Source organism: Lutjanus erythropterus, chromosome 20 (assembly GCF_056507025.1).
Source record: "Lutjanus erythropterus isolate fLutEry1 chromosome 20, fLutEry1.hap2, whole genome shotgun sequence".
NCBI classification, from domain to species: Eukaryota; Metazoa; Chordata; class Actinopteri; order Lutjaniformes; family Lutjanidae; genus Lutjanus; species Lutjanus erythropterus.
This window is the reverse complement of record NC_139336.1, coordinates 31720623-31738474: the sequence shown is the minus strand read 5'-3', so window position 1 is coordinate 31738474 and position 17852 is coordinate 31720623. Positions and strand designations below refer to the sequence as shown.

General features: G+C 39.4%; 1 protein-coding gene across 1 annotated transcript in view; it reads left to right on the top strand.

Annotated features, from left to right (window-relative positions):
• The first annotated feature begins 4683 nt into the window (after positions 1–4683).
• The window catches only part of LOC146308729 (zinc finger SWIM domain-containing protein 6-like), a 64033-nt gene continuing 50864 nt past the window's right edge, over positions 4684–17852 (top strand). Inside the window, exon 1 of the mRNA XM_084745782.1 lies at positions 4684–5194. Coding sequence (XP_084601908.1) covers positions 4762–5194 — 433 coding nt within the window. The 5' untranslated portion in view covers positions 4684–4761. The remainder of the gene's footprint in view (positions 5195–17852) is intronic.

Genomic DNA, 17852 nt, shown 5'->3' with positions numbered 1-17852 from the left:
TGTCCTGCAGGAGCAGCAGGTGGTACTGTAACTGGAAGAAAATGAGAGGAAAAAAGACAGATAAACTCATTACAGTGACGAATAGTGTGTTTATGCATGAATAAAACTGTTTAAAGTAATGGCTGAAACGTTCCCCAGGTGCTCATCGAAAGGAGATATCAAACAACTTCAGCTGAGGCTGCTGGGACTCTGAGTTTATTATCGCTGAATGACAAAATACCACAAATGTTACAACTGGAAATTTAGTGTTATTGTGTGGATGGGATGTCAGAGGAATTAAAAGGGATAGTTCAGATTACTTGAAGTGGGATTGTATGAGGCACTTATCCATAGTCAGCAGCTATAGTCGATGTAAAGATGGCGGTTGGCAGAACCGTCAGTTTGGAGACGCAGAGACGAGAACCAGCAGCGAAGCAGGATCAACAACAACAACATGTATTTTAGCAACTTATAAAGAAGTCCATCTGAAAAAATCAACATTAGTTTAACTGTACGCTCTATTTAGAATATTTTCACCACTTTGCTTTACTTTGCTTTTATACAATAAAATAAATCCTAATGCAATAAAATAGAGAACAGAGAACAGGGAAGTACGATTCTGTGCCGAGCGCAACAGTTCAACCAGAAAAACGGTACAAAACGTTTTCATACCGGACCCACTGTTTCAATTGTAGGGACTAGTTTACACCTGGGACTGCAGGTGAACGCAGTTAACCACCTGATAAAACAGAAATCCAGCAGTTGGGCCCCAAGGGCAACTGGGCAAAAACAAGATGATTCACCACTAACCACAGTGAACCAGTTGGCCTGGGGTGAGAACGTTCACGCAGAGGTAATCAGGTTTAAAGAACAATTACAAGATCTTTATAAAAAATTAAGCATGTGTGCATATGTAAGGTACTAAATATTTTAATGTAATGCTAATTTATACATATAGTGCACTACTTTTTGGATGTAATAATTACACATTTTACTTTACTAGATCTACTACAGTTAGACTAATTTACATATATGTATAAAACACATAATCGATTAATATGATGCATTTTTATGGATTAAACTATCCGGAACTGTATATAAAGTTGCTTAATTTAGTTTGACCTCGACCAACAACATTAAAATGTTGTTTAGGCTCCATGTGATCGTGATCAATAATAATCCTATTATATTATACTGTATATCTGCCGTATAGCCTGATAGCCTATACTTTGATTATACGTAGCTGAAAATCAATTTTTGTTTTACTTTCGTAGGATGTTAAATACAGAACTCATTGTTGCGTGTATTACTACTTAAAGCAAAAGTTTCCTATTTGTTTTCTGGCAGGAACAATATAGCCTAAGGTAACAAGCTGCCGGTCAAGCTAACCAGCTAGCTGTTAGTTAGCTTGGTTTAGCATAAATGTTAGAAACAAAAGGCAACAGCTAGCGGGGTTCTAACCAAGGGAAGCAACAAAATCTGCCAACTATCACTTTTAAAGCTTACTAATGAAGATTCTGTTATTTCTGTATAACAGACCTTTGCTATGGACGCAGTTAGCATTTAGTCTGATTCTGTCAGATGCTTTTCTTGCACCATTTTTCAGGGGGTTATATGTGGGACTATTTCTTGGCTGAGAGCTGTTGCCAGGCAACCAGTTGAGCCTCATTCATCATTTTCGGTCATTTTTTAAATAAAAAAAAAAGTCTCTGATTTCAACTTATCAGATGTGAATATTTATTTGTTTCTGTTCTCCTCTCTGATATTAACTGAATATCTTTGAGATGTGGAGAGAACAAGACATTTGAGGACGTTATCTTGAGCTTTGATCGACACTTTTCACCATTTTCCGACATTTTCTGGAGCAAATAACTGATTTATTACTGGAGAAAAATGGTTGACAGATTAATCTGTAAAACATAAGATATATATTTAAAAAATGTTGGCTGCTGCCCGTCTTTTTGTTTTTGTTTTAAATTTAAATGAAAAACAAAGTTTAAAATCTGAAATTCACCATTTTTCAGGGGGTTATTATATGTGGGACTAGTTGTTGAGCGGTTGCTAGGCAACCAGTGAAGACTCCAGGAAGTTACTGGAGTAAATCATTCTAACTCAAGTGGATGACAAAGTTCAAACTATAACTTTATAGTTGCTAAAAGTTGAAGAATGATTGATTGGTGGATGTAATTATTGATTAAAATTGGTTATTTCTAGCATAAATATGGATTTTCCATGATTTTGATATAAAAATACAAAGCATTTGTTTATTTATTTTTGCATATATTGTTAGATATATGCACAATATAACATGAGAACACATTTTTCCTTTCATGTAGACTTTAAGTACAAAAATATCTTACACCATATATTATATTGCATCACTTCCCACATAATTACAAAATAAGAGCCACTCTTAGAGGTGTGACCTACATTTTAACTGCACAAACACACAGTTTCTTTCACCCAGTGGTTCTCTTTCCATCCTCTCCTATATTTCCCATAATGAGCTGTGTTTTCTTTAAACAGACCCACATTCCAGCAAACCTTTAAACGTCACAGGAGGCGGTGCTGCGTTCACTGCCCCCTCCCCCAAAACCACGAGGCTCCAGTGTTGACAGGCCAATCACCGCCCATTTTCACTCCGGCTTCACCGCCAGACAAAGCGGCAGCTCGGCTCGTCTCCCCGGCTGTAATATCTGAAAACGCCCACCGGTAAAACCACAGTCTGGAGGCAGAGACGGTCCTTATTACAACGACAATCCCTTTTTTTTAACAAAGCTTTTCATTCCGGTCTCAAATGTGGCCCACAAAGGATTAGAGACCGTGCGGGAATTCCGCCCTCCAGTCAGGGTTGCCAGATCGGGCTGGTTTGGGTTGAATTGTGCGGGTTAAAAAAGGTTCGGGCTGGTTCACAACGAGCCCAAACCCACAGCACAACATTTAAAATTATTTTTTTGTTTTTTAAGCAAAAAATGAAAAGTAGTTTTATAGTTGCACTGTAGGATGTAGTCTCCTGTCTGCATTCTGTGAACTACAATACGGGAACAAGGGGCAATTGTAACTGTGGGCAATTGTAGCACTCTCAATTCCTCCAATAAAAAACAAGCTAGAGTGATGACATACATAGACATATACTATATTTCTGAACACTTGCACAAATGTTGCTCCAAATGGATGTGAGACGAGGCAGCCATGATGCATATGGATGTGTATGCAAACATATGCAACTGCAGCAGGATCGTTTGGATGTGCAGCATTTTTCTTCTGCTCTCTTATGTTTCGATGAGTTCAAATTTAAACTTCATCATCATCATCATCATCATCATCATCGTCATCTGCTAAAATTGAACATGAACAGCCTATGCTATCATAGGTGTTGCTAGGTAGCGTATGAGACCCGAGCCACACGGCCCAGTGTAAACACCTTGTTTGTTTGTTTGTGTTGACATAAAATAGTCATTGCAGGAAAAACTTGAAAAAAAACACAGACCTTTCTGACAAGTTTGTGACAGTATTAATAAATTGATTCATCATTTTTTGTCATTTATTAATTGAAAAATAAAATTAATTGAAAAATTCTTTGGTAACAGCTTCTACAGTGTGAATATTTTCTGGTTTCTTTACTCCTCTCTGACAGTAAACTGAATACTTTTGACTTGTGGACAAAACTATACATTTGACGACGTCATCTTGAGCTTTGGTCTACATTTTTCACCATTTTCTGACATGTCATGGACCAAACAACTAATCGATTAAGTGAGAAAATAAGCAACTGATTAATCAATGATGAAATTAAATGTTATTGCAGCCCTAAAAACACTATATTAGATTTCACAATTTCACCGTTCTTAAAAGTAACGGAAAGTAATGAAGTTACATTACTTTAATGGCCAAGGTGATCATTTTGACCATTTGCAAATTTTTATGTGTAATAACTAATACAATGCTGCTAGTAACTGCCTTTTCCTAAAAGTACCTGTATTTTCTATTTTTTAAATAAAAATTACACAAAAGCCAAAGAAAATGTGACCATCTTTACCTATAGGCGGTCATATTGCCACTATCGTTACTTTTTTACACTGTTGGAGATTAATCATGGTTGCTTAGCAACTATCATTGTCTCTGTGACTTCACAAGTGGTCATGATGTCCAATTTCCCGTAAATAATTACGTCACATTGAAAGTAAAAGTAGGGGAGACCAGGGACAGTTGTAACACCTTTTGTTTCAACAACTATATTTTGTGGAATTTTTATGTTAAAGCACTCAAATTTTGAAACAAAGTACCCTTACTTATTACAAATAGCAGTAGCAACTTTTTTGTTTTTATTTTTGTACTTGTTTCCAGTCTTTTCCCACAGGCTATGATTATTTTATGTCATCATTCTCTGTGGAAATTTGTTACTATTAATGTTAAAATGTTTCTAATCTTATAAAATATACTTTACTTACATTTTTAACAGGTAATATATAGCATATATAATGTATTTTAAGAGTAACCCTCTCAACTTTGGTAATATTTTAGCAGTGAGTACAGATTCTCAGTGGCTATCTCTTTCCACCACTGCAATCCAACCTGGCAACCCGGCCGGGGTAGAGCCCGCCCTCTCTTAATTTGTCAACAAAGGGGTTTGACAAGCCCGGAGAAGCCCCGCCCCCATGTTTCCATAAAAGGATGATTTGGCCATACACGGCCAACAATCAGCCGCGCTAACCTCCTCTCTTCCCCGTCCCGTTCATATGGTGCGTTGACTTCCTCCGTCGCCGTTAAAGCGGAGCTATCATGGCGGAGCGCGTACAGCAGCCCCCGGCCAAGCGGCTCTGCTGTCGACCGGGATACAGTGCAACATGTAGGCAAGGCCAGCGGGCCGCGGGGGCTCCGTGCGGCGGCGGCGGCTCGGCTTCCGCCCAGGGCGAGTCGAGCAAAACCCAGAACCCGGAGTCTCTGCTGGACATCGCGGCGAGGAAAGTCGCGGAGAAGTGGCCGTTTCAGCGGGTGGAGGAGCGTTTCGAGCGGATCCCGGAGCCCGTCCAGAGGCGGATCGTGTACTGGTCTTTCCCGAGGAGCGAGCGGGAGATCTGCATGTACTCGTCGTTCAACACCGGCGGGGAGGAGATCGGGAGTAGCGGGGAGAGCAGCGACGAGACGCGGCTGCCTTTCCGCCGGGGCATCGCTCTGCTGGAGAGCGGCTGCGTGGACAACGTCCTGCAAGTCGGTAAGTGATGAGATCGATACAAACGCAACCATATCCGACTGTTAACCGCCCAGAAAACAACACTGTGATCTATAATAATGATTAAACACGTGATTGACTGTATATAAAGTGACAGGGTTTGACAACAAAGGGTGAAGCGGTCAGCCAGGCGACAGACACACGGAGACGCTACAATGGGGCTTTAAATCTGCAGGGCGCATGAATGGGAATGTGTGACTGACGGGGGCATTTAAATCCTGTTTTGCTCGGGGGCAGTTTGAATGTGAAATGTAGGGTACAAAGCCCTGGAAATCCACTAATTGCGTTGAAAATTCAAGCTGTGGTTTTAAGAAAGAGGAATTTCCCACATTTCCACGTCCGAACATCAGCAGACTTCACTGAGAAACTTCCACAAAATAAGAAAAAAATATGTGTCGATAATAAATAAATGTGAAATTCAGTTCAGCCGTTTATTCAACTACAATTTGAACATACTTGTACTTTAAATGAGTATTTCAATTTTATGAAACTTATACATTGTCTGTCAATCATTTTCCCGATGATCGGTTTGGTTTTTGGTCAATAATATGTCATGAAATGGTGAAAAATGTTTTTAAAAGCCTAAAGTGACGCCCTGTTTTCTCCACAACCCAAATGTATTCAATGTAGGACTAAGGGAAACAGAAAAAACTCATATTGTTTGGACATTTTTTCTTTAAAAATGACGATTAATCGATTATTGGTGATCATTGCTGCTCTATACTATCAATTCTGACAAATGTACTTTACTTGAGTATTTCCATTTATGCCATTTTGGTTTTTTACATTGTTTCCACTACATTTTTAGAGGTAAATAATCTACTTTTTACTAGTTACTTTGTGTAGAAAAAGGGATATGTTCACATGATATCATCCAATACTGTCTAATTTACCAAGTATAATTTAATCTGGTAACATTTTCTTGACTAACTGATTAGTTTTTTGATCCAAAAAATGTCAGAAAACGATGAAAAATGTCTCTAAAAGCCTAAGTTTTGTCCATAACCCAACTACATTCAGTGAAGGGCCAAAGAAAACAGAAAATATTCATGTTTAAGAAGCTGAGATCAGAGAATTTGTACATTTTGTTTCTGATAACGACTCAGATCGATTAAACGATTCTCGAAATAGTTGGCGATTAACCCGATAGTTGACATTCATCGATCAATAGAACAATTGTTGCAGCTCTATAGAGCGGAGTATTTTTAGACTATAGTATTTCTACTTTTACTCAAGTAAAACATCTTTTTACTTCTTTCACCACTAATCTTGGCACTAAAGTCTGGACTGACAGACTAATGAAGTATCAGAAAACACCTAGAACTTCTCCACATGTCCTTAATCCTCATAACATGTCAAATTAATTGATCCAGCGTGATTTAGAAAAAGCATCTGGACACATTAAATCTATTTTTTAATATTTAATTTGACCGTTTCTTGCTAGTTTTGCCACATTAGGCAATAGTTCTGCTACTCAAGCACCACTTAAAACAGAGGAATTCCCACATTTCCACATTTCAACACCACCAGACTTAATTGAGTAACAGAATAAGGACAAATAACCATACTTTCTGTCTGCTGCTGCTTTTAGAGGCCTAATAATTTGTCTCATGGGAAACTGAATCATGACACGAAAGTCCCCAAGATTTTAGAAGCTTGTCTGGGGTCAGGTAATGGGAGCTGGCAGGGAAGTAAAGCACCCGAAAGCACCTAAAAATGCTCCACATGTCCTAAAATCCAAATGAATTGATCTGATGTGACTCACTGAAAGCATTTGGAAGCATTAAAGCTCATTTCTTTCTATTTAACGTGACAGTTTCTTGCTGGTTTTGTCACAGTAGGTCACAGTTTTGCAACTAAAACCAGAGCCTGACCTTTTTTAAAATCAGTTTTAAGTGATTACATAAAAGTATTGAGTAATAAAGGAAGTGCTGAGTGTTGGGTTGGGTCTCAACTGACATACATGGTATTTGAATGAATGTTTGGCACAGCTGAGTTATTGCTGGATAATAATTATACACCCATTGTGGCTTTGTCACCTCAGTTTGATCAGCAGAAACACTGCAAAGAGAAACTACAGTAGTCAAATATGCAGAGTCACAGTATTGTTCTTCTATATTTAGATCAGTGGGGAAAAATCACGCAGGTATTTAGAGGAATCAACTAATAATTTCTCTTTAACTTAATCGTACATTTTGATTTGAAATGATGATTGGAGTGGATGAACTGTAGAGTTGAGCTGACTCATTAAATTAAGTTTCTAAAGAAACACGATCAGCATATTAGCAGACTTCCCAGCATGCATTGTTTGAGAGTCGAAACTTCTATCTCTCATACACTTGATGATAAGTCATTGGTGTTCGATTATGTTTGATTATTAACGATTATTTTCATTGTTGATTAACCTGTTGATTATTTTCTTGATTGATCAGTCAGTTGTTTGGTTTATAAAATGGCAGAAAATGGTGAAAAAATGTTGATCATTGTTTCCCAAAACCCAAGTTGACGTCCTCAAATTTCTTGTTTTGCCCACAACTCAAAGATATTCAGTTTATTGTCATACAGGAGTAAAGAAACTAGAAAATATTCACATTTCTGAAGCGGAAATAAGAGAATTTTTTACTTTTTTTGCTTAAAAAATGACTCGACGATTACTGTAATAATGGGTTTATCGCTTAATTGTTGCAGCTCTAGTTACAAATGTCTGTCAACGTGGTTGAAGAGTTGTTGGTTGAACTTAGTATTTGAAGCTTATTGAACATTTCAACTGAATTAATATGAAGTCTGATTGATTAGAAAGGTTTATTATTTCTTTTGAATCCTGTCATGTCTTTTCAAACTGAGTTAACTTTAAATTTTAGCACAGCTCAGACACTAACCAGCCCCTCCTGGATTCTGTGGACTTGTTCTGGGACTGTTGCAGCCTGTGATGCTTTATGACACAGAAGCTTTTCTGAAGAATTGTTGCAGTGTTTTTAGGTGTTTTGTGGGAGCAAGTGAAACTACAAAACTTTTTTTTTTTCTATAATTCGTTAAAAATCAAAGGGAACTTGTTTCAGGGAGAGTAAAACTGCCCTCTGTTCTGTGTGCTTTAAATAACTTTACCAAAAAGGCTCAGGATTCCCAAAAAATGTAACAAAATATGCTTTATCTGGAGAAGGAGAAGTGCATCTTCTCCTTCAAACCTCGTGTTCTTTTCAGGACTCGTGACAAACGTGTGCGTTTGTCCACGTGTGACGTTTCCACGGGGGACTGCTCTGATTGGTGAAACTCGCAGGAAGCTAAATGATTGGTCAAATTTGCGGAAAAGCTGCGGTAACTGGACAAAATTGCGCAGAATTCACGGGCATTGGTTGAATTCGTGTTAACTGTTGTGATCACAACTTCCTGCAGGGATTGACTGTTAAAAAACTTTTAAAGTTAAAATAAGTAGTTAATTCTTACAGTGTATTTACTTTATGTTATTACTGAGATGTTTTACAGTACAATAACTGCTACAGGAGTAAATGTGCTCTGTTTAGGTTGCAGTGTGTCGTCGTGTTTATGACCCACTGAATGAAGATGTGAAACAGGAACAGACGTGTGTGCTGACTTGACAGCTGCATGTGCAGGACAACTTTTCCCCACCAGTGTGTGACTCAGTAACATTTAGATTTTTACTGTCATTTACTTGTAATATTCGTACTATTTCTGATGTGACCCTCTTTGAGATTTTAATTACCCAGCAGCACACGCATCAAATGCCCCGGCATTCCTATTGTGAGTTTGGCACTTTGTTCCTATTTTCATGTTCATTTGTGTCTTTCAAGCTCCCCGTCGCCTCCGAAAGGGAAGGCAAACAAAAGCATCTTTTCACTCGCTTGTTAAGTAGAAGAGATTTGGAAGGAGGAAGCGTATTGAGCCCTTTAAATGGGCCATGATTCACACCGGTCCACAGCCAATTGGTTCAGGTTTGTGTCTGTCTTTTTCTTTCTTTTTTTTTTAATCGAAAAGTAGACGACAGACAGCGGAGAGCTCTTTGGCTTAGATAGCTCACTTTAATGAAGACGGTCTTCAGTTTACAGCCGTTGTCACGACGCGCTCAGCCTGGAGTCTTTGATTGTGTTGCGGCGTCTGTCACCTGTGAGTTCACCAGAGCCGGGACACCTTCTCAGGGAGCTGCCGAGGGCTGTAATCCCATTACTCTGCATGGTTAATTTGAATTGTAATGCAATCTGAACACTTGAGTTTCTGCATGACCCGTCCCTCTTTTTTCCCCCCACTTTTAAATGCAGGAGGTTCATGTGGGCATTGTGAAGGGCCACAGGGAATACACACACACACACACACACACACACACACACACACACACACACACACACACACACAGCCGCTGTCCTGCCAAGATGAGAGGCCTATATATTCCCAGATATTGGGAAATGTTTCTGCAGGGAAGAAACAGAATCTGGGCTGTAATGCCGGAGAGCGAGGGGGCTCGATCTGCATGCTTACAAAGAAGAATAACAGTAGTGCTCTCTCTCTCACACACACACTCAGGGAGGGTTTCTTTCTTGGCTGATTGCACCCCAGCCTGGAATTTGCTGGAAAAATAGAGCCAAGAAGTGATAAATAAAAGATGTAATCTCCCCATGTGTGGGCTGTACCAGAGGAGGGAGGTTTTCTCGCAGCAGACCTTGAGGAAATGAATTGGCACACATTTTGCTGTGTGGACCCTCGTGCTCCACAACAAACCCTCACTGTTAATCAGTGCAAAGATAAAGGAAGCCATTTTTTCCCCCCACTTCTCACAAGAGCAAATAACTGCAGCTTCTCCGGTTCAGACTTGAGGGCTACTTTATTCCCCTGGTTGTAGCCAATCTCATCGTTAGCGGGGATGTTATTGAGCTGCGAGGTGGACCATCAACGCCAAAGAAATAACTGAAGTGTGCTGCTGCTCCGAATACACTGCAGGCAGTTTAATACCAAACAATAATAAAAATGTCTACAGCTGAAATGATATGTCAAGTGTTTTGACAAGCAATCAATCGCTCAAACTGTTTTTGGAGCCAAAATTGTAAAAAAAAATTGATACTTCCAGCCTAAAAAAATATGAGAATTTCCTGCTTTGTCTTGTGCTACATTATTGTAATTGATCAGGGTTTGGACTGGACTGACAAAAAAGAAAATTTTAGGTAATCTGATGTTTTATGAACCAAACAGTATGTTGCCAAAATAATCCTCAGACTGATCGATAATGAAAAAAGTCCTGAAAAATGATATGCTTCTGTTAAATTTGATTTAAGCCACCTAAAGAAAGATTCAACTAACAAAAAAATCTATATCAGTTTAAGTGAATGCTATATTTACAATATTTTCATCACTTTACCTTTCCATCAGACCACCTTTTCTGATGGGAAACTGTCGTTATATTAGCCAGATATCAAACTTTCCAAACCAACCAGACTCCCTTGGCAAAAGGAATAATTTAACCTCGCAGAACACCACCAGACGTCAGTCAGTTCGTTTGTGTCATCGGGTGACTTCGGCGACTCCAAACGAAATATTTAAAACACTAAAGTGACACGATAACAGCAACAAACTCAGTAATCAGGGCAGTGGTAGACCAGCAACTCCTGTGTTCTGTGAGGTAAAATTACAGTTTTTTCCGGTGAAGTTTGGTTGCCTGGGAAAGAGCGATATTTGGCTTATATAATGGCAGTTTCCCATCAGAAAAGGTTGTTTAACAGCAAGGCAAAGTGGTGAAAATATTCTAAATAAAGCGTTTTTGTATGTGGCTAAAATAACCTTTGTTGCTGACCCTGTTCACAGCAGTGCATCGCTTATCTTATCCTCCTCTCTGCTTCTCCAAACTGGGGGTGTGCCGACCACCTACTTAAAAAAAATCCAAACTATCCCTTTAAAGACGCGGATACAATGCAGTTGCAGGTTTTACAGTTTTACCTATTGCTGCAGCAATTATTTCTTTATAACAGGTCATTAATCGTTGCTATGCTTGCGATCGGCGATTTAATTGCCTGCAACATTTCATTGACTCTCTAAATGAAAGTGGGAAAGTCAAAGTCACGGCGCTTGCATGTTAAATTTAAAGACCTTCACTGATTATGCATAAAATTAGATTAAAATCTGCCATTTTAAAAATGTAAATGCGATCAATTTTAAAAGAAAATGCAGTAAAATACATATAGTAAATAAAACATGAGGCCCAGTGAAGATAAAGGTGTGACGGTGTCAGTAGGTGCAACTGCATGAGTTTAAATTCATTATATGAGCAGTAAAAAGAAAGTATTTGACATGGTCCAAACCAAACCAGACCCTCACTAAACAAAAGCACAGGCAGGCAGCCTTTTATTGAGCCCGATTCAACATCCTCCATTATCTTTTTAAACTCACAGAGGAAGACGAGCTCCTCTGGTGTGAAGTCATTCTGCAGTGGGTTTCATGCAGAGAAGCAGCTGAGAACATGAAAGCCCTTTTGACTAATTCAGTTTGCACACAGGGTCAGAAAGCAGAAAGACATCCTGTGTGCAGAAACGGCAGCTTTCAGCAATGATTTCTAGATATGTTACATAAAAGAAAAAAACAGTAAGAATAAAGCAAAAAGGGTAAAAATCTACAGGCCAGTAAAACAGCATATTGTGATCGACTTTATACTGTAATAGGAGTGCAATAATAAAGTTAACAGCATCAGCACTGTGTCTCATAGACAAGGAAATGGACAGCTTTGGTCACCACAGACAGAACAGGTTTCAGTTCTGCTAGGAATGGTCACGATCTTAGCTTGTTAGCATGCTAGCACTTTCTAAAAGCACTAAACGCAAAGTGCAGCTGAGGCTGATGGGAATATATTTAGTGTTGCAGGTATTTAGTCACAAACCGAAGTGTTGGACAAGTTCAAATGTTGACTTGACGAGCGAAAAGTTCAGGGATGAAACGCAAACATGCAAAGTAAAGGGCTGTGTGAGTATCTTCTTGGAAATTTGCAGGAAAGCCATATCTGTGAGGACATTTTTATTAAAAAGTGTGCTTTGGATCATTTAAGATGTGCTGCTCCCTCATCTCGTAGTCTCTTGTTTGTTCACGTCGACTGCTGGCTGGAGCGGAAATGCAAAGTGTCTATTCTGAGTAAAGAAAATATTTTCAGGGTGCATGTGTGCACCAAAATTTATGGCAATCCAGCCGATACTTGTACAGATATTTAAAGTGATCATGGTGGCACTAGAAGAAAAGTCATAGAATCCTCAAAGCTATTTTGGTTCATCCTCTCGGGGTCCTGCACGTCTGTCCATCCATAAAATAATTGTTGAGATATTTCAGTCTTTACCAAAACAGTGACCAACAGAGGTCACAGCCTCAAGAAACACCCAGCTAAACGGGATTTCATAATCAGACTTCCTGGATGTTCTCATCAAGACAAAATTCCAGTATTGTGGTCAGCATTAATGTATAAAAGGTCAAACTGTGTCCGAGAGATCAGACGTTGGACACTGAGGGTCTGACGTGGACGTGGAGCAGCCGTCTCTGTGCACGGCGATGTTGAGGTATAGAGGTGAAGTATAGGCTTCACTAACATGTTAAAGTATAGGCTGCAGTGTTTATGTTTGCACTGAGCACAGTTATCCTCGCTCGCTTCTGCAAAACAGCTTCAAAATGGAGGCTGAGAATATTGGAGATGCAAAGGAGACGCGAGGAAATAAATGGTTTCTATATATGGAGGAGAAAACATATGCAGTCATATGTTTGTTACCTGTGTTAGCAGGTTATTAGGTCACGTTGGAGCTGCTTGCACTCAACAGGAGGTCAAGTTCGTACGTTTACACACTTCAGAGGTTCTTCTCTCCTCGTCTGATCTCTCGTTAACTTGCTTTCGTATGCAGTGTGAGGTCAAAGGTCATTAAAACATCAATGTTCTTAGTATGCAGCATGATGGGAAATGAAAATCCCTCCTTCCTCTTCGTTCTTCTTACTCACCTTCTCAGCCAGGAATGAAAGGAACTGGACTGAAACCTACAATTATTTTCATTTTCAGGAATTTTCAGTTCATTTTCTTGATGAAGTGATTAATTGTTTGGTCAGTAAATACTCAGAAAACCCAAGAGCCCAAGTTAACATATTCCACTTCCTTGTTTTGTCCAACCAACAACCCAAAACCAAATTTCTTCTTTTATGTTTATGTTTATGATCTTTCAATATCCTGCAGACTCATTCTTTCTTTTCTGTCTGAGATTTGTGTGACTTTATGTGCCTGTGTGCGTTTGCATGACCCTACCAATTAAAACTGATGGTTATAACTGAGTTTAGAGTGACGGTTTGTTCACTGAAGTGCAGAATTTGAGACTGAGCGCTCAGGTCTGTCACAGGCCTGTTGCTTCATACACAGAGGGCCGATAGAGTGATGGTCAGTTGTCACTGCAGTCTGTGGACTCTCCCTCGGGACGTCTTGTGTATCTGTAGTTTTCCTCACATTTCATCATGTGATATTTGAGAGGCGGTCTGGTCTGTTTCTGAGCTCAGACGCTGGGTTTGGTTCTGCTGTCACCACACAGTGAAATCTCACCGGGTCCCTCTGGTGCTCCGCTGTCGTCACTGGAACCAGACCAGAGTCCAGACAAAACTTTCCCGGCTCTGCCCTCGGCGTCCTGGAAAGGACGTTCTGTCTCAGTGATGATCATCCAGTGTTACTCCCTCTGCAGTCATCATTACACACTCCTGATTTACTGTCACTGAAGAAGTCCGAGCCTCAAGTACAAGTACAAATACCAGTGTAAAAATACTCCTTTACAAATAAATCATCTACATTTAAACTTAAGTAAACCTACAGATGTATTATTATCATCAAAATGTACTCAAAGTATCAGAAGTTAAAGTACTTATTCTGCAACAAAATGACCCCTGTGACTTGAAATATTACAAAATATGACATTATTAGATTGTTAATATGATATATCAGTGTATAAACAGCATTTTGCTGTTATAACTGCATGAAGTAGAGCGCTTTTTTACTTACTTTATATGTAGTCTTTACTTAAGCTCAGCGGTTTCCAACCTCGGGGTCGGGCTCCTCCAAATGGACATAAAATTACTCATAAGAGCTTGTCAGGTAATTAATGATGTAGGAAAGAAGACAAAAAAAAAAGTTCTGATACATAGATTTAATTTTTTTTGCAGATCTTTCTCTACTCATTCTCTACCGTTTTTTATAAGATATTGGATATTTTTACCTTTTAATATAGATAATATATTGGTTACACTTCACACTTCTGCAGAGCTGCTCTGGTGAGCTGAGAGGAGCTGTGTGTCAGAGAGGAAGCAGCAGCACATGTCATCAAACATCACGATCTTATGGTCTGTTTCTATGATGACAGGCATGCTCAGTTTCCCAGTTACACCAGTGAAAAGTCAGTTCCAGAGTCATAGTCGGACTGCGGGGACGGTGTCGTCTTTTCAAAGACGCACAAAGAATTTGCATTGATAATTTTTAGTTATTGAGTCATGTGAGTTTCTTTTCAGCCCTGGTCTGTACAGATAAACAACGAACCGCAGATTTAGTTGATAATTCTCTGTGGGTTAATCAAGCGACCCCTTTGTCACGTTAAAATAAAAATATTGATTATAGCTGCTTTAACTAAATCTCTGATATTATGATACAGTACATATTTATACACATAACTGCTAAACTCAGCATACTGTATTTAATTAAACTTGAGCTGAGCGTATCAAAGCACAATTAGTGTTATCTCTCTCACTCACTCACACACACACACACACACACACACACACACACACACACACACACTGATGCGTGTATGAAGCCTCAGGCCTCTTGTATACACTGATTACTGCCAGCTCGCTCTCTTATCTGCAATTTTATGAAGAATCAATGAATCGGCGCACACTTATTGAATGATGCAAAGCTTTGTAAGTGCACACACGCACACACACACACACACACACACACACACACACACACACACAGCCTTGTAGGTTGTTGATCAGCATTAATGTTGTATGCATAGCACCTCAATATGCTTCTGCTTTGCAAGATCGATTTTTATTGGAGCTACATCGGCCGCACGCTTTGAAACTGGCGCTTGGCTGGATTTCACAGAGACCAGTCATCGGCGAAACCTGCCATTTTGAAAAATGGTTTCACACTACAGTGACCATAACTTGTACAACTGAGTCGCTCCTAGTTTTTCCTGTTGTTGCTGGTTGAAGTGTTGGAGTTGTGCCCAGGTATTTTCCAGGTCAATGTCAGACACCACGAGGAATGTGGGTTAAGATTTTCATTTCTGCGTCCACACGGAGAGAGGAAATCGATACACCCACACGCTTGGAATTAGCTCATATTGTTTAAAATATGTTTATTTTTCTAGTGGAGACTCAGACTTTTAAAGGATGAGGCTCACATTTCTTTTTGCCATTTCTTTTTTTTTAGCAAACATTACTCAAACAAGAAGAAATAACGCATTTGTTAGGGACTATTTTCAGTGGCGGATTAATCACATTTGCTGCAGCAGGACAGTGTATGTATGAATGAGCCAAGATAAAATAATTCATGGTAAAAAAGGAATATGCTTTCGATAGTTTTTGATCAATTTATTGTTTGTTTTTGGTCGTTTCATGGGATTTATTCTCATAAATAAAAACTGAACATTAAGACACTGTCCTTTAAGGCGAAGGTTCTCTCGCCACAGCTGCTCCAGACTGGTTTAGCACTCTTTCCACATCCATCCATCCACGTCTCCCTGATCTGTATTCCTCTGCCGCGCTCCTTCATCATTAACCTTCAACTGGAGGGAGAGGAGAGGCGGTGGAGCAGAGAGGTGGGTGGAGGAGGGGAGTTTACCTCCGTCTGCCCTCGATCAGCTCGATAAACCCTCGTTTTGTCCTCATCTTACTTATCGTCTTTTGTCTTCATGGACATAACGCTGCTGCTGATATAAACACTAGAGTAGATATGCATAGGGCTGCAATTAACTATCATTTCCATGTTCAATTAATCTGACATTTGCTTTCTGGATTATATCCAGAAAATGTCAGAAAATAGTCAAAAAAGTGCATCACCATTTCCTAAAAGCCAGACTGGCATCTTCAAATAGCTTGATCAATTCAGTAGAAATCCTCAAACCCCAAATATTCACATTTCCAGCTGCAATGATCAGGCAATTAAACAATTAGGCTGCAGCTATTTTGATAATCGATAGTTTTTAGCCATTTTTGAAACAGAAATGCCAAACATTCACAGGTTCAAGCATCTGAAACATGAAGATTTGTTGATTTTCTTTGTCATATTTGACTGTGAACTGAATATCTCTGGGTTTTAAACTGTTGGTCGAATAAAACAAGAAATGTGAATACATCTTCTTGAGCTGATGTTAATAACAACGTGAAGTTAATAACAGACTTTTTTCACTACTTTCTGAAGTTTCATAGACATAAGGATGTATCAGTTTATCAAGAAAATAATCTGCATATTAATCGGTAATAAAAATGAACCTATTTAGGTTTACAATCACCTTAATCACCTGTAAAAATGTCCACCACTATTTTCTAAAACCAAAGCTGAAATATTCAGGTTTACAGCTGCAATGACAGAAGACAGAAGATTAACCGGGAAATATTTTGATAATCGATTAATAGTTTTAGTCATTTTTTTAGGCCAAAATGCCAAATATTCACTGGTTTAAGTGTCTGAAATGTGAAGATTTGTTGCAGTAAACTGAGAATCTTGAGATTTTGAAATGTTGGTTGAATGAAACAAGCAAGGAAGTTAATAACGTGCATTTTTCATTACTTTCTGAAGGTTCATAGACCAAATGATTTGTCTATTTATTCTGAAAATAATCTGCAGATTACTTGATAATGAAAATTAAAGTTATTTGCAGCCCTACTCAGGTAAATTATTATCACATAAGAAAAAGAAAAGCAGCAAATCCCCACGATGTAGAGTCCAGAGTTTTGGTATTTATGATTAATCAATTATGAAGAAGTTGCTGATAATTTTTCTATAAATTAACTAATTGATTAATTGCCTCTCAGAGTTTGTTTAAGACAGTAGAGTGGTCTGTTTTCTTGGGGGCATCTGGGGACTTTTATTCAGCTGCACGCCGTCTCAGCAAGTCAAAGCCTGCCGCCGTCCCCTCCTCCTGGGAGCCGTGGGCCCCATGAGGGGGGTCTCCGGAGAGGAGCGCCCTTCGGACCTCTGCAGCTCCGCAAACAGAACACTTTAGTTAATAACAGGTGAATTGCTTCAAGCATTTCAAACATATCAGCGCCGCTCACGACTCTCTGAGGTCAGCGCCGCCGTTTTTGATCTTTCATGAATAAAAAGCTGGAGATGAAAATAACAGTGTTTGCTGAGGGGCTGCGTGGAGAGCCGCAGACTGAGCGGGGAGCTTTTTGTCCTCGTGGAGCGGTCGGCTCTCCGCTCGCAGCCCGAGTGTAAATCAGAAGGTGCTTATGAGCAATGCTTACCTTTTAATGGGAACTTAAAGGTGTCATCCATCAGAGGCTGTTACCTCAGCTCACAGCCAGAGCGAGCTTAATGAAGACTGATGGCCCTCCTTGACTCGACTCTACTCTGTTCTAGTCTCCTTACACTACAGAAACGTCATGGCAGTTGAAGTCGGACTGAAATTTA